Source organism: Aegilops tauschii, chromosome 4 (assembly GCF_002575655.3).
Source record: "Aegilops tauschii subsp. strangulata cultivar AL8/78 chromosome 4, Aet v6.0, whole genome shotgun sequence".
Lineage (NCBI taxonomy): Eukaryota > Viridiplantae > Streptophyta > Magnoliopsida > Poales > Poaceae > Aegilops > Aegilops tauschii.
The window spans coordinates 428,843,186-428,871,090 of NC_053038.3; the positions used below are offsets into that span (position 1 = coordinate 428,843,186).

The 27,905-nt window shown below is 47.7% G+C and overlaps 2 protein-coding genes and 1 non-coding gene across 3 annotated transcripts; 1 reads left to right on the top strand and 2 right to left on the bottom strand.

Moving 5' to 3' along the window:
- Positions 1-17,540: 17,540 nt before the first annotated feature.
- Positions 17,541-17,660, top strand: LOC120963605 (U5 spliceosomal RNA). The gene has a single exon (XR_005755368.1). It is a non-coding gene; the product is annotated as a U5 spliceosomal RNA (small nuclear RNA).
- A 15-nt stretch (positions 17,661-17,675) lies between these two features.
- Positions 17,676-22,606, bottom strand: LOC109780669 (heparanase-like protein 2). Its single transcript, XM_020339245.4, has 10 exons — positions 22,130-22,606; positions 21,544-21,772; positions 21,391-21,427; positions 20,819-20,999; positions 20,288-20,436; positions 19,965-20,198; positions 18,896-19,085; positions 18,630-18,755; positions 18,404-18,503; positions 17,676-18,187 (listed from the first exon to the last, which is right to left on the bottom strand). The coding sequence occupies exons 2-10, from the start codon at positions 21,760-21,762 to the stop codon at positions 17,807-17,809; spliced, it is 1,617 nt and encodes a 538-aa protein (XP_020194834.1). The 5' UTR covers positions 21,763-21,772; positions 22,130-22,606; the 3' UTR covers positions 17,676-17,806.
- Positions 22,607-25,178: 2,572 nt separating this feature from the next.
- Positions 25,179-26,462, bottom strand: LOC109780665 (putative cyclin-dependent kinase F-2). Its single transcript, XM_020339243.1, has one exon. The coding sequence runs from the start codon at positions 26,460-26,462 to the stop codon at positions 25,179-25,181; it is 1,284 nt and encodes a 427-aa protein (XP_020194832.1).
- Positions 26,463-27,905: the final 1,443 nt, after the last annotated feature.

Here is a 27,905-nt window from a genome sequence, read left to right on the forward strand (position 1 = left end):
GCCACAAATGCGGGCCAGTGATCTCTGATCTTCTGATACCGGCCGATGAATTCTGGTGTCTCTTCTTTGTCGACAAACGTTTTCAGCTCATTCTTCCACCTCCTGAATAGGTCTGCCATCTTCTTAAGAGCATGAGACTTGATTAATTGCTCTTTAACTGGCTTCTCCGGATCCTCCTCTGGCGGTAGGGTGAAATTTGCCTTCAGCTCAGTCCAAAGATCATCTTTCTGCATATCATTGACATAAGACACCTCAGGGTCTTCCTTCTTAGGCTTATACCATTGGTGGATGCTGATCGGGATCTTATCCCTAACTAGAACCCCGCACTGAGCAGCAAATGCATCCTTTGTCCAGATGGGTTCAATCGGTTGGCCGTCGCGCGCGATTGCTGTGATCTCAAACCTTTCATCCGAGCGCAACTTTCTCTTCGGGCCTCGTCTCTTTACCGCAGTTGTGCTCGATCCGGAGGGCTAGAAAAAAGAAGAAAGACGAGTGTTAATTAATATGTGTACATACCAAAACAATGAATGCATCAATTAGCTAGTCAGCAAAGGCTTAACTAATATATTTACCTGGCCGGACTCTGTTCGGTCACCGGAGCCGTCACCACGGGCTCCTTCTTGCACCAGCATTGGGTCACCGGAGCCATCATAATCATGTCTTTCCTCCTCCACTCTTCGATCACCGTAGCCTGCTTCTTCACCCTGTTCTTCCAGACCATCATTGTCGTTAAGATACGACAAGATATCACCTCCGGCTAAGATTATGTCCCCCAACACCTCTTTTGCTTGCTCGTCTCGTCCGTGCTCCATTGTTTCTGCAAATATTACAACATGGCAATTATTACACAAACATGACAGCAGGTGGTTAGTGCAAACGTAGACCTAGCTTATTCCGGGTTTGGGGTGGCCTCAGCAACGCTTCAAGGGTAGGGGCGCGACGGGAGGGGGTAGGAGACCGACATCGTTTTTTTCTACGGTTTGGGTGTGATCGAGAGTTTTGGTCGAGCGAAAGGGCCGGGGGTTGCTCCCGTGGTATAAGTTATCACGGTCGAGAGGGGGTATAAATATCGATCGTCCATCATGTCGAAGTTATCTGGGAGGGAGTTATATATATCGACAACGACGACATACATACATGGGAAAATAATGTTATCGGGGAGGGTGTATATCGACCCCCCCCCCACGTGTTGAAGTTATCGGGAGGGGGTTATATCGACAACGACAATGAACGTACATGGGAAAATAATATTATCGGGGAGGGGGTATATCGACCCCCCCTCGTGTTGAAGTTATCGGGAGAGGGGTATATCGACGACGACATACCCGATAAAACATAAGAAAACGAAGAAGAAACAAAAAGAGGAGAAGAAGAAAAGGAATAGAGGAGAAGATCGAAGAAAAAAAAGAAGAAAAAAAAGAGGAGAAGAAGAAAGGAATAGAGGAGAGAAGAAGAAAAAATAGAATTTTTTCTATTTTTTCTTCTTCTCTTCTATTCCTTTCTTCTTCTCCTCATCTTTTTCTTCTTTTTTCCTCTTCTTATTTATTTCTCCACTTCTTCCTCTCCTCTTCTTCTCCTTTCTTCCTCTTCTTATTTTCCTTTTTCCTCTCATTCATAAAAAAATGTTCAAATAGAAAATTTCGAAAAAAGTAAAGGTTTTGCCTAATGCATTGTTCATATGAATATACAAACATTTGCATATTCTACAATAATTAATATCACCAAAAATCTATGAACAGAAAAAAAATCCTAACTTTTCTAAAAATCTATCTTTTGCATATATACATGAACATATATATACACAGAGAACATATATACATACATATACACAGAGAAAATGCAAAAAAAAAGATCTAAAAAAGGACATATAAACAGATATACACACATACATATACATATAATTAAGCATATAAATGTGCAGAAAAAACATGGAGGAATTAGGGGGCAGTGCCGGCTCTGACCAAGGCGACGGCGGCGCGTCGGGGCAGGGGCAGAGGTGACGGCGGCGTGGTCGGGGCAGGGGCAGAGGCGTCGGCGGCGAAGGGCGGGGCAGGGCGACGGCGACGACGGGGACGGGCCGGGGCGGCGCGCGTCGGGGCAGGGGCACGGCTGACGGCGAGAGCGCGGGCAACGGCGACGGCGACGACGGGCACGGGTGACGGCGACGGCGAAGGCGGGCGGCGTCGGGGCGGCGGGCGGCGTCGGCGTCGTCGGGGCGGCAACTGCTAGGTAACTCTGAAAATTTCCTAAGTGTGAACTTATATAGCAAAGCCTTTAGTCCCGGTTCGTGGCACCAACCGGGACTAAAGGTAGGCATTAGTCCCGGTTGGCGCCACCAACCGGGACCAAAGCCCTCTTTTCAGCAGCGCAAAGGGCGGGAAGCGGCGGCCTTTGGTCCCGGTTGGTGGTACCAACCGGGACTAAAGGGGGGCCATTGGTCCCGGTTGGTGCCACGAACCGGTACCAATGCACCCCTTTAGTCTCGGTTGGTGGCACCAACAGGGACCAAAGGCCTCTTGCTGCCCGCGTCGCGGCCAAAAGTTTAGTCCCACCTCGCTAGCCGAGGGGGGCTCGGAGTGGTTTATAAGCCCCGCTGCGGCTGCTGTCTCGAACTCCTCTCTATAGCAGGCTTCTGGGCCTAACTTTGGCGCGCTGCCCGTTGAGCCCTCTAGCCCTTCTGGGCCTGTATTTGCAAACCCGAGGGTTGGAGGGCCCAGCGGACAGCGCCCCAACATTTTTTTTGCTGTATTTAGTTTTTTTATTTTATTTATTTTGTTTTGTTTCTACTTACAAAAAAAAACTTATTTATTTTATTTTATTTTGTTTCTAATTACTTATTTATTTTACTTTATGATAATTCTTTTTGCTATTAAAGTTTCTATAAAAAAAAGTTCTTTATGAAAATTGTTTTTGCTGTATTTAGTTTTTTTGTTTTCTTTTTTGCTTTATTTATTTTGTTTTGTTTCTACTTACAACAAAAAACTTATTTATTTTATTTTATTTTGTTTCTAATTACTTATTTATTTTACTTTATGATAATTCTTTTTTCTATTAAAGTTTCTATCAAAAAAAGTTCTTTATGAAAATTGTTTTTGCTGTATTTAGTTTTTTTGTTTTCTTTTTTGCTTTATTTATTTTGTTTTGTTTCTACTTACAACAAAAAACTTATTTATTTTATTTTATTTTGTTTCTAATTACTTATTTATTTTACTTTATGATAATTCTTTTTGCTATTAAAGTTTATTTTATTTTGTCGGAACACAAGAAGTCCGGAGTTGTAATAAGTTATTAAAAATAAAAAAGAGGCGCAATGCTCGTTGATTTGCTTCAAGCCTTTCGGAATAGTGTAGACTGCACTACACATAGCTCCATGCAGTCTACCTTATTCCTCAAGGCTTGAAGCTAAGCGACGTGAGCATTGCGCCTCTTCTTCATCGTCTCTGCACTCAGGGCTTATAAACCGCTACTGGTGCCTCTCAGCTAGCGAGGTGGGACTAAAAAACTGCTTAGTAAGAAACTCTAGTACCGGTTCGTGCCACGAATCGGTACTAAAGGTGCTCGTGGGGCCACAGCCTCATTAGTACCGGTTCGTGGCACCAACCGGGACCAAAGGGTGGAATTGGTCCTGGTTCGTGCCACCAACCGGGACCAATGGCCTTGCATAGCGGCGTGGTGGTGAGTTTAGTCCCACCTCGCTAGCTGAGAGAGAGCCGCACCTGTTTATAAGGTGCGGTGCGCCTGAGCTGTCGAGCTCCTCTCTAAAGCAGGCTTACGGGCCTAACCTCTCTGTACATGCCTGTGGGCCTACTGGGCCTTCTGCGAGCCTGAATCCTGGCCCATGGATGGGTTTTTAATCGTATTCAGGCCGTGGTGGCCCAGTAGGTGGTATCATCATTTCATCCACATAGCATGTGCAAGAAAGTTGAGAGGGTTACGGCAAAAACTAGATGCACTTCGTGTACAAAACGGACAATGGTATCATACTCGTCTGTTACAAAGTTGGCATGGTATCATCATAATAGTTGCGGGAGAAAGTCTTCACTTTTTCTTCGCTTGTGTCATTTGCTTATTGCGCCGTAATCATGGATAATCTTCATCGTTTATCAGGATGCTTGGGTCAGCCTTAACTTTGAAGGGAGGAATTTCATGAAACTTTTCATAATCTTCAGACATGTCTGTCTTGCCCTCCACTCCTACAATGTCCCTTTTTCCTGAAAGAACTATGTGGCGCTTTGGCTCATCGTATGATGTATTCGCTTCCTTATCTTTTCTTTTTCTTGGTCTGGTAGACATGTCCTTCACATAGATAACCTGTGCCACATCATTGGCTAGGACGAACGGTTCGTCAGTGTACCCAAGATTGTTCAGATCCACTGTTGTCATTCCGTACTGTGGGTCTACCTGTACCCCGCCTCTTGACAGATTGACCCAATTGCACTTAAACAAAGGGACCTTAAAATCATGTCCGTAGTCAAGTTCCCATATGTCCATTATGTAACCATAATATGTGTCCTTTCCCCTCTCGGTTGCTGCATCAAAGCGGACACCGCTGTTTTGGTTGGTGCTCTTTTGATCTTGGGCGATCGTGTAAAATGTATTCCCATTTATCTCGTATTCTTTGTAAGTCAATACAGTCGAAGATGGTCCCCTGGACAACGAGTACAACTCATCACAAACAGTGGTGTCACCTCTGAGACGTGTTTCCAACCAACTGCTGAAAGTCCTGATGTGTTCACATGTAATCCAGTCGTCACACTGCTCCGGGTGTTTGGAGGGCAGACTGTTCTTGTGTTCATCGACATACGGGGTCACCAAGGTAGAGTTCTGTAGAACTGTGTAGTGTGCTTGAGACCAAGAATATCCGTCCCTGCATATTATTGAGTCCCCTCCAAGCGTGCCTTTTCCAGTCAGTCTCCCCTCATACCGCGATTTAGGGAGACCTATCTTCTTAAGGCCAGGAATGAAGTCAACACAGAACCCAATGACATCCTCTGTTTGATGGACCATGGAGATGCTTCCTTCTGTCCTAGCGCGGTTACGGGCATATTTCTTTAGGACTCCCATGAACCTCTCAAAGGGGAACATATTGTGTAGAAATACGGGCCCTAGAATGACAATCTCGTCGACTAGATGAACTAGGACGTGCGTCATGATATTGAAGAAGGATGGTGGGAACACCAGCTCGAAACTGACAAGACATTGCGCCACATCACTCCTTAGCCTTGGTATGATTTCTGGATCGATCACCTTCTGAGAGATTGCATTGAGGAATGCACATAGCTTCACAATGGCTAATCGGACGTTTTCCGGTAGAAGCCCCCTCAATGCAACCGGAAGCAGTTGCGTCATAATCACGTGGCAGTCATGAGACTTTAGGTTCTGGAACTTTTTCTCTGGCATATTCATTATTCCCTTTATATTCGACGAGAAGCCAGTCGGGACCTTCATACTGAGCAGGCATTCAAAGAAGATTTCTTTCTCTTCTTTCATAAGAGCATAGCTGGCAGGACCTTCATACTGCTTCGGAGGCATGCCGTCTTTTTCGTGCAAACGTTACAGGTCCTCCCGTGCCTCAGGTGTATCTTTTGTCTTCCCATACACGCCCAAGAAGCCTAGCAGGTTCACGCAAAGGTTCTTCATCACGTGCATCACGTCGATTGAAGAGCGAACCTCTAGCTCTTTCCAGTAGGGTAGGTCCCAAAATATAGATTTCTTCTTCCACATGGGTGCGTGTCCCTCAGCGTCATTTGGAACAGCTAGTCCGCCGGGACCCTTTCCAAAGATTACGTGTAAATCATTGACCATAGCAAGTACGTGATCACCGGTACGCATGGCGGGCTTCTTCCGGTGATCTGCCTTGCCTTTGAAATGCTTGCCTTTCTTTCGACATTGATGGTTGGTCGGAAGAAATCGACGATGGCCCAGGTACACATTCTTCCTGCATTTGTCCAGGTATATACTTTCAGTGTCATCTAAACAGTGCGTGCATGCGTGGTATCCCTTGTTTGTCTGTCCTGAAAGGTTACTGAGAGCGGGCCAATCATTGATGGTTACAAACAGCAACGCATGCAGGTTAAATTCTCCTGTTTGTGCTCATCCCACGTACGTACACCGTTTCCATTCCACAGCTGTAAAAGTTCTTCAACTAATGGCCTTAGGTACACATCGATGTCGTTGCCGGGTTGCTTAGGGCCTTGGATGAGAACTGGCATCATAATGAACTTCCGCTTCATGCACATCCAAGGAGGAAGGTTATACATACATAGAGTCACGGGCCAGGTGCTGTGATTGCTGCTCTGCTCCCCGAAAGGATTAATGCCATCCGCGCTTAAACCAAACCATACGTTCCTTGGGTCAGCTGCAAACTCAGCCCAGTACTTTCTCTCGATTTTTCTCCACTGCGACCCGTCAGCGGGTGCTCTCAACTTCTCGTCTTTCTTACGGTCCTCACTGTGCCATCGCATCAACTTGGCATGCTCTTCGTTTCTGAACAGACGTTTGAACCGTGGTATTATAGGAGCATACCACATCACCTTCGCAGGAACCCTCTTCCTGGGGGGCTCGCCGTCAACATCACCAGGGTCATCTCGTCTGATCTTATACGGCAATGCACCGCATACCGGGCATGCGTTCAGATCCTTGTACGCAGCGCGGTAGAGGATGCAGTCATTACGGCATGCATGTATCTTCTGCACCTCCAATCCTAGAGGGCATACGACCTTCTTTGCTGCGTATGTACTGTCGGGCAATTCGTTATCCTTTGGAAGCTTCTTCTTCAATATTTTCAATAGCTTCTCAAATCCTTTGTCAGGCACAGCATTCTCTGCCTTCCACTGCAACAATTCCAGTACGGTACCGAGCTTTGTGTTGCCATCTTCGCAATTGGGGTACAACCCTTCTTTGTGATCCTCTAACATGCGATCGAACTTCAGCTTCTCCTTTTGACTTTCGCATTGCGTCCTTGCATCGACAATGACCCGGCGGAGATCATCATCATCGGGCACTGGTTCCTCTTGATCTTCAGCAGCTTCCCCCCTTGCAGCATCATTGGGCACATTGTCTGGTTCCTCTTGATCTTCAGCAGCTTCCCCCGTTGCAGCATCACCGTATTCAGGGGCACATAGTTGTCATCGTCCTCTTCTTCTTTGCCGTCTTCCATCATAACCCCTATATCTCCGTGCCTCGTCCAAACATTATAGTGTGGCATGAAACCCTTGTAAAGCAGGTGGGTGTGAAGGATTTTCCGGTCAGAGTAAGACTTCGTATTCCCACATATAGGGCATGGACAACACATAAAACCATTCTGCTTGTTTGCCTCAGCCACTTCGAGAAAATCATGCACGCCCTTAATGTACTCGGAGGTGTGTCTGTCACCGTACATCCATTGTCGGTTCATCTGCGTGCATTATATATAATTAAGTGTGTCAAAAACCATTACAGAACATCATGAATAGATAATTAAGTGACCAAATTAATAGAAGTTCATCATCACATTAAAACCAAAGTACATACATAGTTCTCATCTAACAACATATATATAGCTCTCCAGAGCATCTAATTAATTAAACCATACATTGAAACTATGTAAAACATTTCAATGCGAAAACAAATGCGATCATAATCGCAACCAAGGTAACAATTGATCCAACGGCATAATGATACCAAGCCTCGGTATGAATGGCATATTTTCTAATCTTTCTAATCTTCAAGCGCATTGCATCCATCTTGATCTTGTGATCATCGACGACATCCGCAACATGCAACTCCAATATCATCTTCTCCTCCTCAATTTTTTTATTTTTTCCTTCAAGTAATTGTTTTCTTCTTCAACTAAATTTAACCTCTCGACAATAGGGTTGGTTAGAATTTCCGGTTCAACCACCTCCTAGATAAATAAAATCTATGTCACGTTGGTCGGTATATTTGTCATAAACAATAAATGAACCAAATAGTTATAAAAAGATAATATATACCACATCCGAATCATAAACAGGATGAGGGCCGACGGGGGCGGATACCAAAACCATCGCACTGTGTAATAAGAAGGAATAATAAAAGTAACAAAATTAGACAAGTAACTATCTAAAGTAAGAATTTTTTTCTTTCAGAAAGAAGATAAGAACAAGAGGCTCACCACGGTGGTGCTGGCGACGAGATCGGCGCGGGCGATCAACGGCGGTGAAGACGGGGACGGGACGTGACGGACCGCTAAACCTAGACAAATCTCGGGGGAAATGGAGCTCGGAGGTCGAGTTTCGAGAGGAGAAAGATTAACTAGTGTGGCTCAGACATTTCATCGAACACCTCATGTGCATAGGAGGTGAGCTAGAGCACCCAAATGCCCTCCCCTCGCCGGCCAGAAAAAACAGAGCACTGTGGAGTGCTCTGCTGTGGCGATGGGGTATATATAGGGAACTCAATGGTCCCGGTTCGTGGCACCAACCGGGACTAAAGGCCTTTGGTTCCGGTTGGTGCCATGAACTGGGACAATTGCCCCCTTTAGTCCCGGTTGGTGGCACCAACCGGGACCAAAGGCCTTGTGCTGCCCCGCGTCAAAAGTTTAGTCCCACCTCGCTAGTTGAGAGAGCTCGAGAGTGGTTTATAAGCGCTGCTGCGCCCACCCTATCGAGCTCCTCTCAACTGCAGGCTTTCGGGCCTAACCGTTCTCTTTGCCTGTGGGGCCTACTGGGCCTTCTGCGGGCCTGAATCCTGGCCCATGGATGGGTTTCTAGTCATATTCAGGCCGTGGTGGCCCAGTAGGTGGCATAATTTTTTTCTCTGTTTTTTTCTCTTTTGCTTTATTTATTTTGTTTTGTTTCTACTTACAACAAAAAACTTATTTATTTTATTTCTAATTACTTATGTATTTTACTTTAATTATTTTATTTTTATTTATTTTACTGCTGCTATTTTTATTTAATTTATTAAGGTTTATTTATTTTAGTTACTATAGTTTATTTTATTTTATTTTATTAAGGTTTATTTATTTTTATTTATTTTATTAAGGTTTATTTATTTTATTTACTATAAAAAATGAACATAGATGCGCCTATAGAGAAAATTCAACCTAAATTCATAATAAATTTCTATGAAATTCAAAGAAATTTACTGTGAATTTAGGTCAAATTCCCTGTATAAGGGCATCTATTTTCACTTTGAGAGGATCTCAACAAGGCAGAGAGGGACATGCTTATAAACTGGTGTGAGCGCCCTTCGGTTGGCGAGGTGGGACTAAACACTGACCGCAACTAGGACCAGCCCTTTAGTCCCGGTTTGTGGTGTGAACCGGGACTAAAGGGTGAGCCTCTGGTCCCGGTTCAAGCCACCAACCGGGACCAATAGTGGTGGGCCAGGAGCGAGGCCAATTGGTCCCGGTTTGTCCCACCAACCGGGACCAAAGGGGCCGGACGAACCGGGACCAATGCCCCCACGAGGCCCGGCAGGCCCCTGACCGCACAAACCGGGACCAATGCTCACATTAGTCCCGGTTAATGACTGAACCGGGACTAATGTGAATATTGCCCTGTGACCAAAGCCCAGTTTTCTACTAGTGCGAACCCGGGCCATCGGACGTGCGTGCAGTGCAGGTCGAGCTTTCTCCGCTCCCACTCGCAGGATGGATGGGTGCTCAGTCAGTGACTGCCAGACCATAGGTAGCTCAAAAGTCCGGCCATCATTTCAGGCATCCGTCCGTCTCCTCGGAAGGCTTTGCGTCCAACGACATGTCAATCTTCTCGCTGTCGTCGCAAGTCTGGTAAGTTTCCCCTCCCCTCGCCCGGTCTGGGATTCTGGATGCCGCTCCGGGTGTGGTTTGCCCTCCCTCCCCTTCTTCGGGCTCAGGTCCGTCGTCTCCAGCGACGACGGCGCCTGTGCGCGCCGTGGGGGCGGTGGCGCCTGCCCTAGATCTGGTCTCGCTTCCGCTGGCTAGTGGGCCATGTGGGGGGCTGGACGCTGGGCCTGTTGGGCCTCCTGATCCTATTATGTCTGTCCAACCCGCTCCTCCCGCTCTGTCGTCAGTGGACGATTCCCCCTCCCCTTCCCATGTGGGCCATGTGCAGCTACCGCTGGCCTGTATCCCTCCCCCTTCCCCCCGGCCCAAGAGGGTTTGGCTCGGTCTGGCTATTTATGGGTCCCCCGTGGTTCCGTCCCCCCTTGTTAGGGTTTCCGGTTTCCGCCGCTGACTTGCGTAGGCACCGCGCTCCCATTCGCCGTCTAGTCAGAACCACCCCTCCCCCTCCCCCCTCCTCTCCTTCGCGGCGGCTCTCACCATGGACAAGTCCAGGGGCTCATCTTGTGATGCTGTCTCTGGTAGCAAGCGCCGGCGAGAGGATTCGCCGGGCTCGGGTGTGGATCTGGAGCTCGAGGCCTCCCTGCGCTCCAAGTTGGAGGCGGAGCAGGCGGCTCGTAAGCAGGTGGCTCGCGACCGTGCTGCGTGGGCTGCCGGTCCGGAGTGGCTCCAGCGCGCGGAGCGTGAGCGCGTTCCGCCTGGATCCGGCCCCCAAGGCTCTGGATCTGGGCCGGCGTGTCCTCCGGCGCTGGATCCCTCGGAGGCGGCGGCGGCTGGTGGGGGGCGCTCTTCCTCGTCGGGTTCCTTGCCTGCCCAGGGTGCGGGCCGTGGGCCTCCTTCCCTGGTGCGGCAGGCCCCTCGCCCTGCTGGCGCTGGGCCTCGTCTGCCCCCGCGGTCCTTCTCGGGTCCGGTCCGGCGTCCTCCTGGCCCTCACCCCGGCGCATCCTCGTCGGGGGTGGGGGATGGCATCCTTCCTCCTCCTCCCCCCTTTCGATGCATCGCCCTAGCTCTTCCACCCCAAGCAACCCCTCGGCGCTTACCTGCTTTGCCTGTCACCAGCCCGGGCATTTCCAATCCAAATGTACCAACCCTCCATTCTGCCTGATTTGCCGTTCAGATGGTCACCTCACTGTCAATTGTCAGAATCGTCAGAAGCCGCCATCCTTCATTCACTTTGGTACGGGCCTCCCTGGATGTTTGTTTTTTGCCTTGGATTGTGATTTGCCTGTTGTGGTTGCGGCCCCCTCCCTTTCCAATGCCGCCATTGTCACGGTGCAAGACCAAAGGATCTCCTCCCAAACTCTACTTGAAGGGCTCCGTATCTCGGACGTCGAGGGATGGGATTGGCAAGTGAACCAACTGTCTGACTTTGAGTTTTCCGTAGTCTTCCCCTCCAAAGACTGTCTCCGTATGATTGCATCTTGCACTAGCTTCACCCTTCCCCTCAATCAGCTGGTGGTGTCGGTGAAGCCCGCCTCCTGTGGTGTTAAAGCTGTTGGGCCACTCTCTCAGGTTTGGGTTCTGGTGGATGATGTGCCAGTGGGGCTTCGTTCTTCTTCCTTTCTGATGGCCTTCAGCGCTCTGATTGGTAAACCGGTGGAAGTGGACGCGGAGTCTCTGGATAAGGTTGGTCCTGCTCGTATCAAGATTGGTGTGTTGACCCGATTTGTGTCCGTGGATCGATCGATGTGTTCCCCTCTCCCAATGGAGTTAGACTACGTGTTCGGGTTGAAGGGCTGAAGCCTTCCACCCCCTCCATCTCCTCCTCCATCCAACCCCTCGGACAAGCAAGACAAGAATGGGGATGGCTCTATGGGTGGGCATAACCCTAGTGGGGGCTCTGACCCATGCTTTACTCAATTCGAATGAGACGGGCTGGAAGAATCTGAGCGGGAACTCTTCAAATCTAATGCGCCTATTGACAAGGCTCCACGCGAGGCGGACGCTGTCCCTTCATCTGACCCAAGGATGCCTACTGATGATGAGTTGCTGCGCAAGAAGCCTTCAGCCACGGTCACTCCCATCTCGGGAGTCTGCTCCAACCTTCCTGGCAGTCCACTCTCTCCCACCCGCTCGGGTATTGAGGATCTTCCCCCCTTCCCAGGTCGTGCTGATGATGTTTCACAGTCCAAGAGAAAGAAGAAATCTTCAGTGCAGAAATTTTCTACGAAGAGCAGGGCTTCTTCGGGCTCTAAGCAGTCTATGACGGGAGTTTGCCATCGCCTCGACAAGGATCTTGGTTCGATGTCTCGCTCGGGCCCTGCTTCGGCCTCCCCCATGGCCTGCTCTCCCTCGATCCGGTCGCCTACCTCCACGGCTCGCAAGGGCAGGCGGGTGCGCGACGCAGGTGAATTGGTGGTGGCGCGGGCGGAGCGTCGTACGGCTGCTAAGGACCTCCCTCCTTCAGGTAACAATCATGGTCCGACTCCTCCTCTTTCCCTGATCCGACTTGTTTTACCTTCTCTTTCTGATGACCACTTGTTAAATATCATGTCTGATGTGGGCGTTACTATCGATCCCGATCAAGGCTCGCCTTCCCTTCTTCTCTCTACTATTCGGACTAATGAGGTGGCCCAGGCTGCCCTTGCTAAGGCTGAAGAGGCCGTTGCCTCTGCGGCTTCGGATTCTATGGGTGTTGGGGATCAGGGGGTGGCGTGGTGGTTGGTAGTGGCCAACCCCAGCCTAGCACCTCCAGGAGGGGTGTATCCAAAAGGTCAAAACCCTATGTTGCCCCTAGCAGGTCGAGTCTCCGCATCAAAAATCTATCCTATAAATGAAAGCCTTATTCTGGAACATCAGGGGTTTTGGTGCTAGGGGGCGCCGAGACCAGATTAGAGATATCATCTGTGGGGATAATATTGATATTGTTGGGCTAGTTGAAACCTTTAAAGATTCTTTTTCTCCTAATGAACTTTCTGCTATTACGGGCATGGATAGATTTGATTGGCACGTGCTTCCTGCTTCGGGGCATTCGGGGGATCTTGATTGGTTCCAAAAGGGATGTCTTTGATTTCGTGGCTTTTGATCATGATATATTTTGGGCAAGCATGGTAGTTTTTCACAAAGCACTTAACATTCTGTGGGAATTTATAGTGGTCTAAGGCCCTGCTGATCACCCGCTGACCTCCCTGTTCCTGGATGAGCTTTCTGCTAAGATTGAGGCATGTAATATTCCGATAGTTATCGGTGGTGACTTTAACCTTCTTCGCACCCCCTCGGACAAGAGCAATGCTAATTTTTCCTAGCCTTTGGCTAATGCTTTCAACGACTTTATTAGCACATGTGCTATCCGCGAGCTTCCTAGGGTTGGGGCCCGTTTTACCTGGTCAAATCATCAGGCCATCCTGATTAGATCTGTGCTAGATCGAGTGTTCATCTGTTCCAAGTGGGACTCCCTTTTTCTTCGGGCTTCTCTTCTCGCTAAAAGTAACGTGGGCTCCGACCATACCCCTCTTCTTCTTGATGCTGGGATGCAGCAAGATAGACCGTCCTCTTGTTTCCAATTTGATGCTTCTTGGCTGCTCGTCGAAGGGTTTACTGACATGTTGGCTACTAAGATCCTTAACTTCTTGGCACCCAAACCTCGTTCCTTTGGCCCTATGGATGACTGGCATTCCTGTTCCTATGAATTGCGCAAATTCCTTAGAGGTTGGTCCCGAAACCATGCTGCGGAGGAACGTAGGTCGAAGAATGCTCTTGAATCCCAGATTATGGACCTTGACCAAATAGCTGATACCTTGGGTCTCTCGGATGCTGGGTGGGCTGTGCGCTATAACCTCGAGGCCGCCTTGATGCAGTTGCATCATCAGGCGGAAGTCTATTGGCGCCAACATGGCACGTTGAACTGGACGCTAAAAGGGGATTCCCCTACTGCTTATTTCTTTGCCATTGCCAATGGTCGGAGAAGACGGTGCTTTATAAATAGCTTGATCATTAATGGTGTTCAGTCCTCGGACCAATCCTTGATCCTCTCTCATGTGGTGGATTTTTTTTCTACGTTGTTAGGGGCCAAACCTCCTTTTGGCTTTTCTATCTCATCCTCCCTGTGGGACAATAATATGAAAGTTTCGGCCGAGGAAAATGAAGCCTTAATGGTTCCCCTCTCTGATAAGGAAATTTGGGATGTGGTTAACTCTGCCAACCCCAACGCTGCTTCTGGGCCGGACGGGTTCTCGATCCCCTTCTTCAAAAAATTCTGTCCGCAATTGCGACAGTTGGTCTATCATGTTATTCAGGGCTTTTGTTTGGGCACCATTGATGTATCTCGCCTCAACTATGCGGTGATCACCTTGATCCCTAAAGTTCAAGGTACTAAGCTGATTTCCCAGTTCAGGCCTATTGCGTTGATCAATAACTTCGCCAAGTTTCCGGCTAAAGGTTTTGCGAACCGTCTCTCCCCTGTTGCTCATAGAGTTATCAACCCTTTCCAATCTGCTTTCATCAAAGGGCGTTTCATTTTAGATGGTATTCTTTGCCTCCATGAGATTGTTCATGACCTGAAATCTCGTAACTCTAAAGTTGTTATCCTCAAATTGGACTTTGAGAAAGCCTATGATTCGGTTAGTTGGCCTTTCCTGAGAAAGGTTCTTTTAGCGAAAGGCTTCGATGGGGCGTATGTTCACTGTATTATGCAGCTGGTCTCAGGGGGCCACACTGCGGTTTCTGTTAATGGTCACATTAGTAACTTCTTTGTCAATGGCAGGGGCCTGCGACAGGGTGACCCCGCGTCCCCTGTTCTGTTCAACTTCGTTGCCGATGCCTTCTCCCGCATCTTGTCTAGGGCTGCCCATCATGGTCATATTACGCCAGTTGTTTCTCATCTAATCCCGGAGGGTGTTACTCACTTGCAGTACGCTGATGATACCATTATTATGGTTGACTTGAACGACGATTGCATTGTCCACCTCAAGTTTATCCTCCTGTGCTTTGAGGCCGTTTCGGGACTGAAAATTAACTTTTTTAAGAGTGAGGTCTTTGTCATTGGCGTTGATGATTCGAAGGCTTTGAGAGTGGTCCGGCTCCTCAATTGTAACCTGGGCTCCTTCCCCTTTAAATACCTGGGCCTTCCCATTTCGCCAGACTTGCTTCACTCAAAAGACTTTGCTCCGGCTGTCTCTAAGGTGGGAAATAGGGTTCTTCCCTGGCGTGGCAGATATAATACTAACGCCAGGAAAGTAGCTCTGATCAATGCTTGTTTGTCTTCCCTTCCTATGTTCCTAATGGGCTTTTATCTTCTCTCGGCTGGGACCCATGCGGGTTTTGACAAACATAGGGGTGCTTTCTATTGGAATGCTGCTGACAACAGACGAAAGTATAGGCTTGTTAAATGGCAACTCATGTGTAGGCCTAAGAACCTTAGGGGGTTGGGAATCATTAACACGTCTGTCATGAATAAATAAATGCCTTATGATCAAATGGTGGTGGAAGATCATGTCTAGTGGGGCCAGCTCTTTATGGTATTCTATTCTTAAAGCTAAGTATTTTCCCCATTCTAGCCCGATGTTTGCAGGGGCCCGGCGTGGTTCTCAATTCTGGAAAGACCTTATTAAAGTCCGACTTCTTTTCCTCGAACATGTTAAGTTTTTCATAGGAGATGGTTCCTCGGTTCGTTTTTGGCTTAACTGGTGGTGCAGAGACTCTCCGCTCTCTGTGAGATTTCCTATTCTTTTCTCTTACTGCCCTAACCCGAATATCTCCATCGCGGAGGTGTCGGCTAATAATTGGGACCTGGCTTTCCGTCGCTCCCTTTCTCCTGAAGAGTTGGAAGATTGGCAAAGTCTCTCTGCCTTATTCCCCATGCTCTCGAAGACTCCGGATTCGGTGGTTTGGCCTCATACCGCCTCGGGCCGTTTCTCGGTTAAGTCCTTGTATTCTAAACTTATTGGTGGTGCCCCTACTAATAGATTTTCTAGCATTTGGCGTTCTCGTGTGCCTTCGAAAATCAAAATCTTCCTCTGGCAGGCCTTTAGAGGCCGTCTTCCCGCGGCTGACCAAATCCGTAAGAGGAATGGACCAGGCTTGGAATTTTGTGCTCTCTGTGGTGACTTGGAGGACACGAATCATATTTTCTTCCATTGTGTGCTTGCTAAACTAGTTTGGAGCCGTGTCAGATCCTGGCTTCAGGTCACTTGGGATCCCTCCTCCTTTAATGAGCTGAGAGGCCTTGCCAATTCGTTGGCTGGTGTGACAAAGAGGATCTTCTGGGTTGGTCTGGGTGCCATGTGCTGGTCGTTATGGACCATTAGGAACAAATTTACGATCGAACATGCTTATCCTACTAAACCAGCTGATTGTTTATTTAAATCATGTATCTTCTTGCAGCAGTGGAGATTATTGACTAAGGTGGAGGACCGGGATGCTCTTGATCTGCTCATATCTAAAGTTCGGACCTCGGCGTCGTCTCTTTCTGGGCAGGATCCTGATGTCGTCTGATCTCGCATTTTGGAGGTTCTTCGACTTAGTTGCTGGCTATCTCTTTCCTAAGCTATCCGGCCTGCGTGCCGTGTCTGGCAGGGTGCCATGTATCCGTCATACTTTCGTGCTCGTCGTTGCGTGCCCGTGTTTGGGTGAACTGGTGGTGGCTTCGTCCCCGTTGTTGTTGTTGTGGTTGCTCTGTGACTCTACCGTGTGGCTTTATTTATAAAGTCGGGCCTATGCCTTTTCTTTAAAAAAAAATCCCCATACGCGCCCCTATCCGGTTGGTTTCACCTGAGACAATTTTGCTGTAATAAACGACTAGGGAGTAGGAAGGAGCCGACCAACCGCTCGAGTGGCGCGTGAGTGCGAGGCGAAGCGGATAAGAACTAAGAAGCAAAGGAGGAGATGTACGTGGAAGGAATGTGCGATGAGTGCGGGCGTGCGTTGGATCATCGATCGATCGATCGATCGCGCCGGTGGGGCCTGCCGTGTGCCCGTGCAGGAGAACGGGGGCACGTCGAGGACGGGGAGAGATAGCGCCGGCAGGGGCGGGACAGAAAGCGCGGCGGCCAGGCTGCCGCTGCCGGCCGGCATGCTGGCCGCGGCCGCGGTGATCATCGTCGCACGGAAGCGAGGCGCGCGGCATGATGGAGTGGTCGTCCGATCCGATTCACCGCGCACCGTGCCTGCACGTCTGTCTCTTGCGGCCTTTGCGGCGGATCCGAGCATGCATGGCTAGCTATGGAATTACTACTACTCCACCATGCTTTGGGGCTTTGGGCAGGGGCCGGCAGGCACCGGTATGATCACAGGGGCTGAAAGACCGATGCACCCATGGAGCGTGCGCGCGTGCACACACAATTAGAATTAGTTGGCCGCTTCCATCCATCGGACTGAACGGCACCACGCTAGCTAGCTAGCTAGAAAGTGCAACAACTCACAACTGTCTCCATTTTCTTTTTGCGATCCAAAATTTACCAGTCCTGATCTAGTTTTGTCATTTCGAAATTCAAGTTCAAGCCCTGGATTTTTTTAATTCTTTTTTTGAATCTAGTTCAAGCTCTGGCTGGACCTGGACAATGAGGCAAAACGAAAACGAAGAAGGAAACTGAAGCTCGGCGCCTACGACGGACCACACGGGCCTTCATGGTTCAAGCTCTGGCTGGGCCTGCATTGACTGGCCCATCGTGGTTTCGGAGAGGCCACAGCCTCTTCTCAGTGCAGCAGCATCAACGCGGGGGAGGAGGATGGTTTAGTACCACCTCGCCCCGGCAGAGAAGAGCAGGTGCCTAGGATGGATACAAATAGCACCCGTGGTGGAATGGAGAGGGCAAGCAGCTGCGTGGTGAGCACAAAGCGAACTATTCTTTCGCCTTTTACTAAAGAATACCGTGTGCACGCCACACTAAGCAGCATACCTTTATTTTTGAAGGGCGTCTCCTCTTTGTGAGGAGGCCCCAACAAACATGAATTAAAACTTTTAATTTATAAATAAAGCCTTGGCAAGCTCTTTGAATGTTTGCATTGATATACTTCTGCTCGTTTTCCTCTTTTATACGATTATATCTCCACACCACAAAATGAACAAAAAACCTTCTTCCCTCAAGAACAGGCTTTGGCCTCGAACCTCGGCAGGACCACAAAGGCGATCGACGTCGGGGCCAGGTGCACGGGCGAATCCACGCCGGCGGGCACCGGGTTCAGGGCCGGCACGCCGCCGTCGTCTCCCAGCTCCAGCGGGACGCCGTTGAGCAGCATCGTCCTGCTCTGGTGGTCGCCGTCCTTGGCGGTCAAATGGTACTCGTCCCTCTTCGTGCTCTCGCTCGACTGCTTGCTTCCCAGCCATGACACTGCTCTTCTCAGGCCGCCGCTGCGCCTCCGGTGGCCAGTTCTCCTCTCGACGCTCACGTTGAGGTCGTTCTGGAGGGTCACATTGTACACGGTGCTGTTGCTCAGATTGATCAGGAGGAGCGTGATCCCTTTCTGCGTTGTGGAATAAGCAAGCTTTGTTCAGAACAGCAGAAATGGTTGAACTAGCACATGTTTCAATGATATAGTTGAAGTAACTCTCCAGACACAACAAACTTAGCAAACTAAGTAGAATAGCCATATCACTTGAAAGTTGGCAACAAATCTAAGAATATCTGAAACTATCCCAACCAGTTCCGCTTTAAGAAGGTGAAAGCGTCGGATTCTTACGTGTCGCTTGCTGCAGTGGGCATAAGCACGCAGCTTACGCGGTGCATTTATATCGACTGACAGAACTCCATTGCCCATAAGCCGATGCCATAGCAGAGCACTGCGAACAAAAGGAGGGGTCAGCACATAAGAGCCGGTGTCCTTGAATTAAAAAAGCACATAAGAGCCGCGTTCTGGAAAACACTGCAGCAACCGCCTAAAAGAAGTTTACAAAGGTGAGTCTTGCCTGTAGTAATCAGGATTTGGCAAGAACGTCTGCGTGTCAAGCAGACCGTAGTTGCCACCGATGAGAGTCTGCCTGCAGAACACTTTTGTGTTGTACTTCGATGCCATTCCAAGTTGATCGAGGTACCTGTTTGCGTTGAAATTACGTCACGACTTTTTGCTCACACAAGATACGTCTACATCCTTCACAAAAAAGAAAGAAAGAAAGATACATCTACACCAATGTTGTACTTGTGTAAATTTCATGAGAAAATGTTGAGAGCTGACCAGATGCTGTTCATGAAAGTATTTGACACCAGTTGACGGCCATTGTTGAACACCCCACCGCTTTCACTAACCCAAGAAGAAGCCCATGTTCCATGCCTTTGAAGGGTAAGTTGCATGTCCCGGTAAGTGTCTTCAGCACGATCTAGGTACTTAGGATCTACTATCTTCCTCATAAGGTGGACATCATCCCCTGAAAACAAAGTGTCACCGCTGATGCATTCTATATATTAATCACATCAACTGGTTGAATAAATTCTACTACTGTATTAGGATGTTAAGAAAGAGCTTGCTATTCCTTCAAAAAACAGTTTATGTAAGCCCTTTTTTTTAGGAATTTCATGATGCCTTTCCTTCACATTATGTATCACAAGAAGCACCCAAATTAAAAATTTAAAACAGCACGGCAATATATTATTTTATTGCAGGGGACAACCATTAGTAAGACATGTACTCCCTCTGTTCCTAAATATAGCTGTACACTAGAGTGAGGCACGTCTCGATCAATACATCTCGAATCTAAAGAGAGAATGTTATTGTTATGCTGTCCCCACTCTGGAGTATGATTGACCATATCATCCAGCGAGTGGTCTTAAGCGCTCAGTGCATCCATACTGAACTCGAATGTGCGCGCTTCGGAAGAGAAAGTAGTGCGAACTACTAACTGTTATGCTGGCTTGGCCCGATCAAGACTTCTATCCCTCAGAAACTGTCTCGCGTCTTATCCGTGTGCGCGGTTGAGGAAATTGGACTTCGTATTCTTCCTGGGTCTGGCTCGTGGGCCGATTCTTTCTAGAGATTTCAATATGAACTGCATACAGATGTATATAGACATATTTTAGCGTGTAGATTCACTCATTTTGGTCCGTATGTAGTCCATATTGGAATCTCTAAAAAGACTTATATTTAGGAACGGAGGAAGTACATAACATTAGCGAAGTCCTGCCTACAAAATTCTCAGAGTCATTCCTTCTGATATCTCTAAGTCATGCAAAACATCAAGATATGATTTTGGAGCACCAAAATGAGCCTTTTCTAAATGCCACCACAGCAAAAGCGACATATCACATACCTCCACCAAGATTGTAAATGTGATGCGTCAAGGCATTAACAACACCGTGACCTGAAGTCTGAAGTAACTGGGTGTACCACTGTTGATCAAAGAATCCTCCAGGGGCTAACAGGAGTGGCTGGGAGAGCGGTGTCCTATACAACTGCCGGAGTATGGATTTAAGTTCAATTACATCCTTTCCATAAAGTTTGGCGTCAACTCTTGCCCCGGTTCCATGCCCACTCAGCTCATTACCTGACAAGAAAAAAATATTCATGCCTTCAGAACTCAGAAGGGATAACATAGAAGAGCTGAGCACATAACAAAAAAATACAGTAGATTACCGAATTCCCACGAGTCAACTGGATATCCTTTTGAGATTGTGTATTCGACAAAATCATAGGTGTTTGTAGAGTTCCACTTCCCTGCCCAGAAGGAACGTTGGACATTATACCTTCCATGGAGTGCATTCAGACCAAATGTGATAATTGCTCTGCAGATAGATTTGTGTTCACCCATGAGCTAGTTCTGTTGAGCACTTATAAAATGAACAAATGATGCTAAACAAGCACATGTCCCTCATTGTGCACATCAGTTCCTTGTACATATATTTCACTTAGTTATGTTGATAACTTCATCTGGCTTGGTTTCACTTTTACCATATCTCCTCCCTAAACAAAATATAATGTCGAGAAGACATGCAGAAAAAACAAGGCTGCTGGTTATTTTCTTCAACTATCAGTAGGTTAAAAAAGCATCCAGAACAATGATGGAAATGCAATATCACATGGTTATGGCTATGCGAGCACAATATGTGAACATCTGACACAAGTTATGCATGCTAAATTCAAAAAACTTGATATTAGACGCCTCACCCTGTTTTTTGGAATAGATCATTCAGTTTATCCCACCTATCCATACTTAGACAACCGGCTGAAAAACCAAACAAACCATTTGACACATTTGTGAATGGAGAGCACGGACTATTTGTCCCAACATCGTAAACAACTCGGTCTTGCAAAGAGCCTCCCAGCCTAATCCTCAAATTATGAAATTCTGCAGACAGAATAAAGATATTTTTATATATTCATCAAAGTAACCAACTAATGCCTACAATTACAAAATATTTCTGCAAGTCAAAATAATTATAATCTACTGACATGACTTTTTTTTTTCGAAAAAATCCACTGACATGACTGTAACTACATATGCTGCATACTGTATTATGTCAGAATTCTGGAGCAGTTGCCTTACATATCTTGTGATACTTGATAAACTAGAGACCGTAACAAGCGATAGTATCATTGCAGAGAGAACATAACCTTTTTTGGAATACAAAGTTCACAGTAGGTGGGCAAATTATGAGCATAGATCATAGTACATAGTCTAGAAAAACAACTAACATAGACCCAGCAGCAACTACTGAATGAAGACTAAAATATTATACCTTGAATGGCTTGAGCCAGAAAGGGGTGATCCAAATCCTGAACAAACCAGTTGTTGGGAACAACATGAACACGAAAAGCAAGTCAGTCCATGAACCGCAATGTACATTAACAGCCTATTACTTACTGACAACAAGTCAAGAAGATAAGCGTACCAAATTCAGAATGGAAGATTGGCCCCATGGGCACTGATTGTAGTTGCACTTCTCCGGCGGCCACCAGTCAATGGTGGCGCAGATGTAATTCACATCCGTCACAGCAATTTTAGTGGATCCTTTAACTATGACCGTCGCCTCCTCCGGCTGCTGAGCCGAAGCCGAGTGCGGAGCATGTAGGCAGACAAGCGCGAGAAGGAGGAGATGCCTCGCCGCCATGCTTCCTTACCTAGCAGAACATATATAAAAGCAAAAAATCAGGATACAATTGTGTGTTCGTTCTGTAAGCTCACCATTTCGCCGAGGGTTTCACATCAGAATCAGATGCCGAAAATCGTGCATAATTAAGCAGTGAGACGATGCCCTGAGGCTGAATTGGCCCAAACAATGCACGGAATTCATCAGCCCCGATGACACCATGGGGCAGGCAATTGCAAATTAACGGGATTAACCACTCGGATCAGTAACAGTAGGATCATACACAGGAGGTCAGGAAATGCTGCCGTCTGTTAGAAGAGGCAAAGATCCCAAACTCGACATCTGCGAGAAAAGACGCTAAAGTAGGAAGAAGGAAGCGAGACCCCACCTTTCCCCTTCCTCCACCAACCACTCAGTCCCCGTCAGGCGTCGGCAACCAATCGGGAGAGCCGCGCCGGCGCGCGCGGGAGGCCGGGAGATCCGGCGGTCGGGCGAGCTGCTTCGGAGCTGAGGCCACCGCTTCCTCGGGCCCCAGGAGGCTTCACGGGACGCTCCTGCTCTGCTATCCCTCACTCACTCGGCACAGGGCTTTGGTGCCGCTGGCTTCTTGGAGCGACGCGGCGGCCCGGGGAACAGCGCGGAGAGCACGAGAAGGAACAAGCTGGTGGGTGTTTCTGGAGATCCGTGCCTCTTCTCTCTTCTGTTGAGTAGATTTATTCTTTGCTTGTTCCCATGAATGTTTTTTCAGGCGATGAACTTCTTCTTCCTTTGCAAAAAGGAAAGCGAAAGCTGTTCATTCGCGCTGGACCAATCGATGCGCCATTTTTGTGTATGAACGAGTTTGTCGTTTTAAATGGTGCTCTCTGTTTAGTTTCTACGGATTTTTGCTGATACACTTCACAGTCACAGAGTTGTTCGGTGGAGGTGGGAGGGTCACGACAGCGACAGTGCACCACCTGGAGGCAAAGATTCCGATTTCTGGGTGATATACTACTCCCTCCGTCTTATAAATATAAAAGCGTTTTTTATACTAATATAGTATAAAAACGCTCGTAGAGTAGTTCTTAAATAAACGGCAGAAGAAAGAAGAGAGGGAGTCGGTTGGACGTCGGTCAGGCCTTGTAGGCTATTTCTCTCTTGTTTGCTCAAAAGTCTTTGCGGTTTAAATTAATTTGCTGAACTAGTTTAGATTACACTAATTTGTCAAACTGGTTTAGATTCTACGACCAAATGGTGGGGCAACTTAGAGCATCTACAACTAGGCTTTTCATATCCATTTCAAACGACCGGATAAAAATTTGGCACCCAACAAGCTCCCCATGACCGGCTCAAACGCTCGGACTGACCAACACTCCCCATATCCAGCTCAAATCTGAGACGAATATGAGAGTCCCGGACACGTCCGGGCACGCCCACATTGGTATATTGTCATATGTCTACCAATTTTACATGAAGTTTGAGACGCCAAAGAAATTATGTACAGTTGAAATCATGTTAAACAATCTTATTGCAAAAAGGCAAGAGCTACTGCACGCGTGTTTTTTCTTCTCTGCTTTTGGAGTAACTTATTTTTGTATCCTTAAGTTCACTCTACTACAAGTCGCAAAACTATCGTCCTTCCTAGTTAGCCTTAAATATGCAGTCTGGTGCTTGTCAATGCCGTCAAGGTGGAGCCACTCTTTGACCAAATTCCATAACCTCAAGGTGAACCAGCAATTGAAAAGCAAGTGTGCTCCGGTTTTCTGGACCATTTTGCAAAGAGGACGAAGACCATAATTTGGCCAACCTCGCTTGGCGAATCTATCCATCGTTCAGATCCTGTTTTGGATGGCCAACCAAGCAAAAAATTTGACTTTCGGCGACGCCCAAGCCTTCCAAAGCATGGAGTCCAGAGGTGACATGACTCTCCCCAAGAATTGCGCGCGATAAGCCGAGGCCGCAGAGTAGTGCCCACTCTCCGCAAGCTTCCACACGATGTCATCCTCGATGTGGTCGTCAAGGTGGAAATCATTAATAAGCACCCATGAGGTGAAGAATTGACTGATGTGCTAGGCGGACACCATGGTGGCTGGGTTGATCTTGAAGATCCAAGCATTTTCCTTGCCGGCCTCAAGCACCTTCCAACTTTTTCTCCTGGACGCGTCGTCGATGAGGGGGCGATGTCCCTAGGCTTGCGGCCGAGGAGCCAAGGGGAGTCCCAGAAAGGCGGTGTAGCTCCATTGCCCAAAATGATATGGTGGTGGATGCATAGAAGAAGTTAAGGTCGTCCTGGTCACATGGGTTTTCCATGCCAACCCACAACTTTGTTGGCTCTGTCCATTCGTACCATGGACACCGTAGCCTCAACGCTGGCGCAAATTTGTCAGTATTAAGCACTTACCGTAGCTATAAATAACCTCTCGGGTCAAACTAAAATTGGCCAAATAGCCAAGTCCTCTTTCTTCTTGATACTATTCATGTAAAACCGGTCAATTTTCGCCCAATGAAAAGATAATAATTGTAACACTTAAACATTTGCCTAAATGGAGCACTAACTTTTTTTCTATAAAAATAACAATGTTTGTTTGTTCATGAATATCCATAAGCATCTCAAAGATTATTTTTAAAAGTTTTTTAAATTAAATCTTTTTTTCAGATTTAATTTTCCTTTGTGTGTGAACATGGGCTTCTGACACTATATTTGCCCTTTACCTTGGTAAAGTACACTTCTAGTGGGAGTGTTGTTCGTTGTTACACTTTTTATTCATTTTTTTGGGAATTGCTAATTGCATGTAGTATGCATGCACCTCGGAAAATACCCTTTGATTCCTGGGTGTATATACACCTAATATGGGGAAACGAATTAATAATTTTAAGAAAGTCAAAAAGTTTAGAACTTTTTTTAAATAATTTGCACTAGTATATAAATTTTCATGAATAAAAAACTAGCGTTGACTTTAGGGCAAAAAACAAGATTTATTTACTATTATAGGTCACTATTCACGCTATTTCGGCCGAAATATTTGTTTATTCTGAAAAGAAGTCAATGTTTTCTTTTCTTTTTTGTGGATGTTTTTACAAGTACCATACAAGGTCAAGTTTATTTCAAAAATATCTAAATGGTATATAAATAAATATTTAGCACATTTCATGCAGTTAGTATGATGCCCTCAAATTTGCGATGGCCACTCCGCTAGATTAACAAAAGGACATATATAGAAGTAGAAGGGCAATGATGATGATATATACAGTATTAAACATGACTGATTTACAACATGCTCAGTTCGAGGGACATCATCTCCAAGCAATTACATATAGCTAGATGGACAAGGGCGGCGATGACAAGCCCTTTCCAAAATAGCAGTACAAGGTTTCAAAAGGTCAGCAAAAAGGCAAAACCACCATGCTACGATTTGCACCGGGAAGCACATATGCTAGCAAGCATCTAGCTAGCTACACTACATGGCCTTGTTCCACATCGCAAGTGGTATTCTGAGCACGTTCTTCATTTGTGGTGTCGCCGGTGGGATGACCTTGATCCGCTGCAGCAGGTTCTTCTTTGTTCCTGGCGTCGCCGGTGGGATAACCTTGATCCGCCGCAGGTTCTTCTTCTTGGGTGTCGCCGGCGGAGTGAACTTGATCCGCAGCACATTCTTCTTCTTGAGTGTCCCCGCCGGAACGATCTTGATCCGCACAACGTTCCTCCTTATTGGCGGCAACGGCTCGATCACGTCGTCGGTGTGGAGCTTGGGCGCGAACCACGGGAGTTGGAGGGCGGCGGCCGTCGTCAGCCGCTTCGCCGGGTTGCACTCGAGGAGCCCTTTCAAGACTTGGAAGCCGTCCTGGGACAAGGTCTCCCGGGGGAAGAGGTTTCCCAGCGTGTTTGTGTTGTGCTGCTGCGCCTGCGCAGAGAAGAACACTCGCGGCACCTCGGCCGCGACGAAGTCCGGCCACGTGCTCTCGTCCGGGAAGCCAAGAACGCGGAAGATGGCCGAGAGCTGGGCGGCCCTGTCGTCCTTCTTGTCGGCCTTGAACAGCATCCTGCCGGTCAGCATCTCGGCCATGACGCATCCCAGCGACCACACGTCGACGCCCGCGTCGTAGTCCGGCCTCCCCAGGAGCATCTCGGGGGCCATGTAGGGCATGGTGCCGGCGAACTCGTACGGCTTCCTCGCGGTCTTCAAGGACATGGCCAGCCCGAGGTCGCAGAACTTTAGGATCTTTCCTCCTTCCCCGACCAGGATGTTGTGGGGCTTGATGTCGCGGTGGAGGATGCGGTGGCTGTGCATCTTGTTGGCGCCGGTGAGGAGCTGCCACATGTAGGCTTTCACGATGGCCTCCGGTAGCGGCGGCCTCTCGGACAAGAAAGCGTGGAGGTTGGGCCCGACGTAGTCCATGGCGAGGCAGAGCTTGTAGGTCTCAGGGTCGCGGAAGAGTCCGTGGGAGCCGACGACGTAAGGGTTCGGGGTGCAGGCCTCGAGGAAGCCGGCCTCGTCCTGGATCTCTTTGTTGGCGGTGGCAAGATCACCGTGGGAGCGGAGGACCTTGATGGCGACGGTCTTGCCCGTGACGCGGTGGCGCGCCTTGAGGACGGCGCCGAAGCTGCCCTCGCCGAGGCAGGGCGTGTCATCGAACTCGAAGGCCGCGGTGCTTCCGAGGCGGACGCGCCTCCTCTTGCAGCAGGAGATTTCTGGTTCTTGATCCGTCCCGTGGCCGGCAGCTGGTCGCTTGCCGGCAGCCATGGCGCTCGAGCTTGACTAGGGCTTCGCTTCTCGTGGACTTGATGCGGGGCTTGGCGATGGATCGGAGGTGGAAGCAGGAGATCGAGGAAAGGGGGGAGGGAGCTAGGGTTGAGCTAGAGGAACGCAAACATTTCTGTATATATAGATCGTGCATGATGCGCGATCGACTAGGCTACGTATTGGGTACTGACCGCGCACCACCCGGATTCCATCCATCAGCGTATTCTTTAAGCAAACCGCGTGCAGATGGAGTTCGATATTGCTCTGGCTATGGATGCTGATGGAGTTAGCTATGTTATCCGTATTGTGATTGTACTCGGAGTAAATCGAGTCAATTGCATGGCTTGCATGTTGTGCTAGCTTGCACTACAAGTCAAAGGATGTTGCCCTACGGACGGGTTTAGTCAAAGTTGGAGTTGGCTGTTGTGCGCATGGCCGAGTAGGTCTCTGTGTGTGAGCATGTACATATATGTGGGCCCGACTATACTATTACTCCCTCCGGTCCTTGCATATAAGAATTGTCTGAAGTCAAACTTCGTAACCATATTTGTATGAAAAAATATTAACATCTACAATGCTAAACTTATACAGTATGAAACTAAAGTCATGACGCATCTAATGTTGTTAATTTCACATTTTGAATGTTGGTAATTTTTTCTATAAACTTGGTCAAAGTTTATGAGGTTTAACTTCAGACAAATTTTATATACGAACTAAAAAGGGCCGGAAGGAGTACATAACAAGCATTTGGCTGATGATTTTCGTCTGCTTTTCAGTCTAACTAGAGAGTGACATAGGCTTTGACGTGCCATTTCTCAGTCATAAGTTACAAAAAATTATTTGCAGGCTATTACGGTTAGAGGTGAACAATTTTTATAACAAAAACAAAGAACTGAACTGAACTGAGTAGGCTGATATTTCTGGTTTATTGATTTATGGTGTTTGGTTTGCTGTTTTCATCACACTACTAGGAAAAACACTGCCAGTAGCGTTGGTTTTCTGCATACCAGTAGCGTGGGTTCCCGCGCTACTACTAAGGCGCTACAACTAAATTTTAGCAGTAGCATGTTTTTTACCCCGCGCTACAGCTAAAAAGTTAATAGTAGCGCGGTGCCACCCATGCTACCACTATTCCACACCTGCGCTACTGCTATCCTAAGCACTAGTAGCGTGCCATTTCCCACCCACGCTACAGCTATCTAATTAGATATTAAAAAAATAAAAGTCAGACGCAGCAGGAACTTTTTAGCAAATCAAGACATGGCCAGTGCAATAAACTAAGCTCACAGAACCATCTTAAGAATTGCAGCATTCATGAATGAAACATTGAACATCTCAACTCAAAGAGATCACGAGATCCCCTTTAACATCAGACACAAACAACCAAACCACTTATCTAGATGTATCTACCAAGACTCGGAGTGCAGATGCCGATGGACCCAA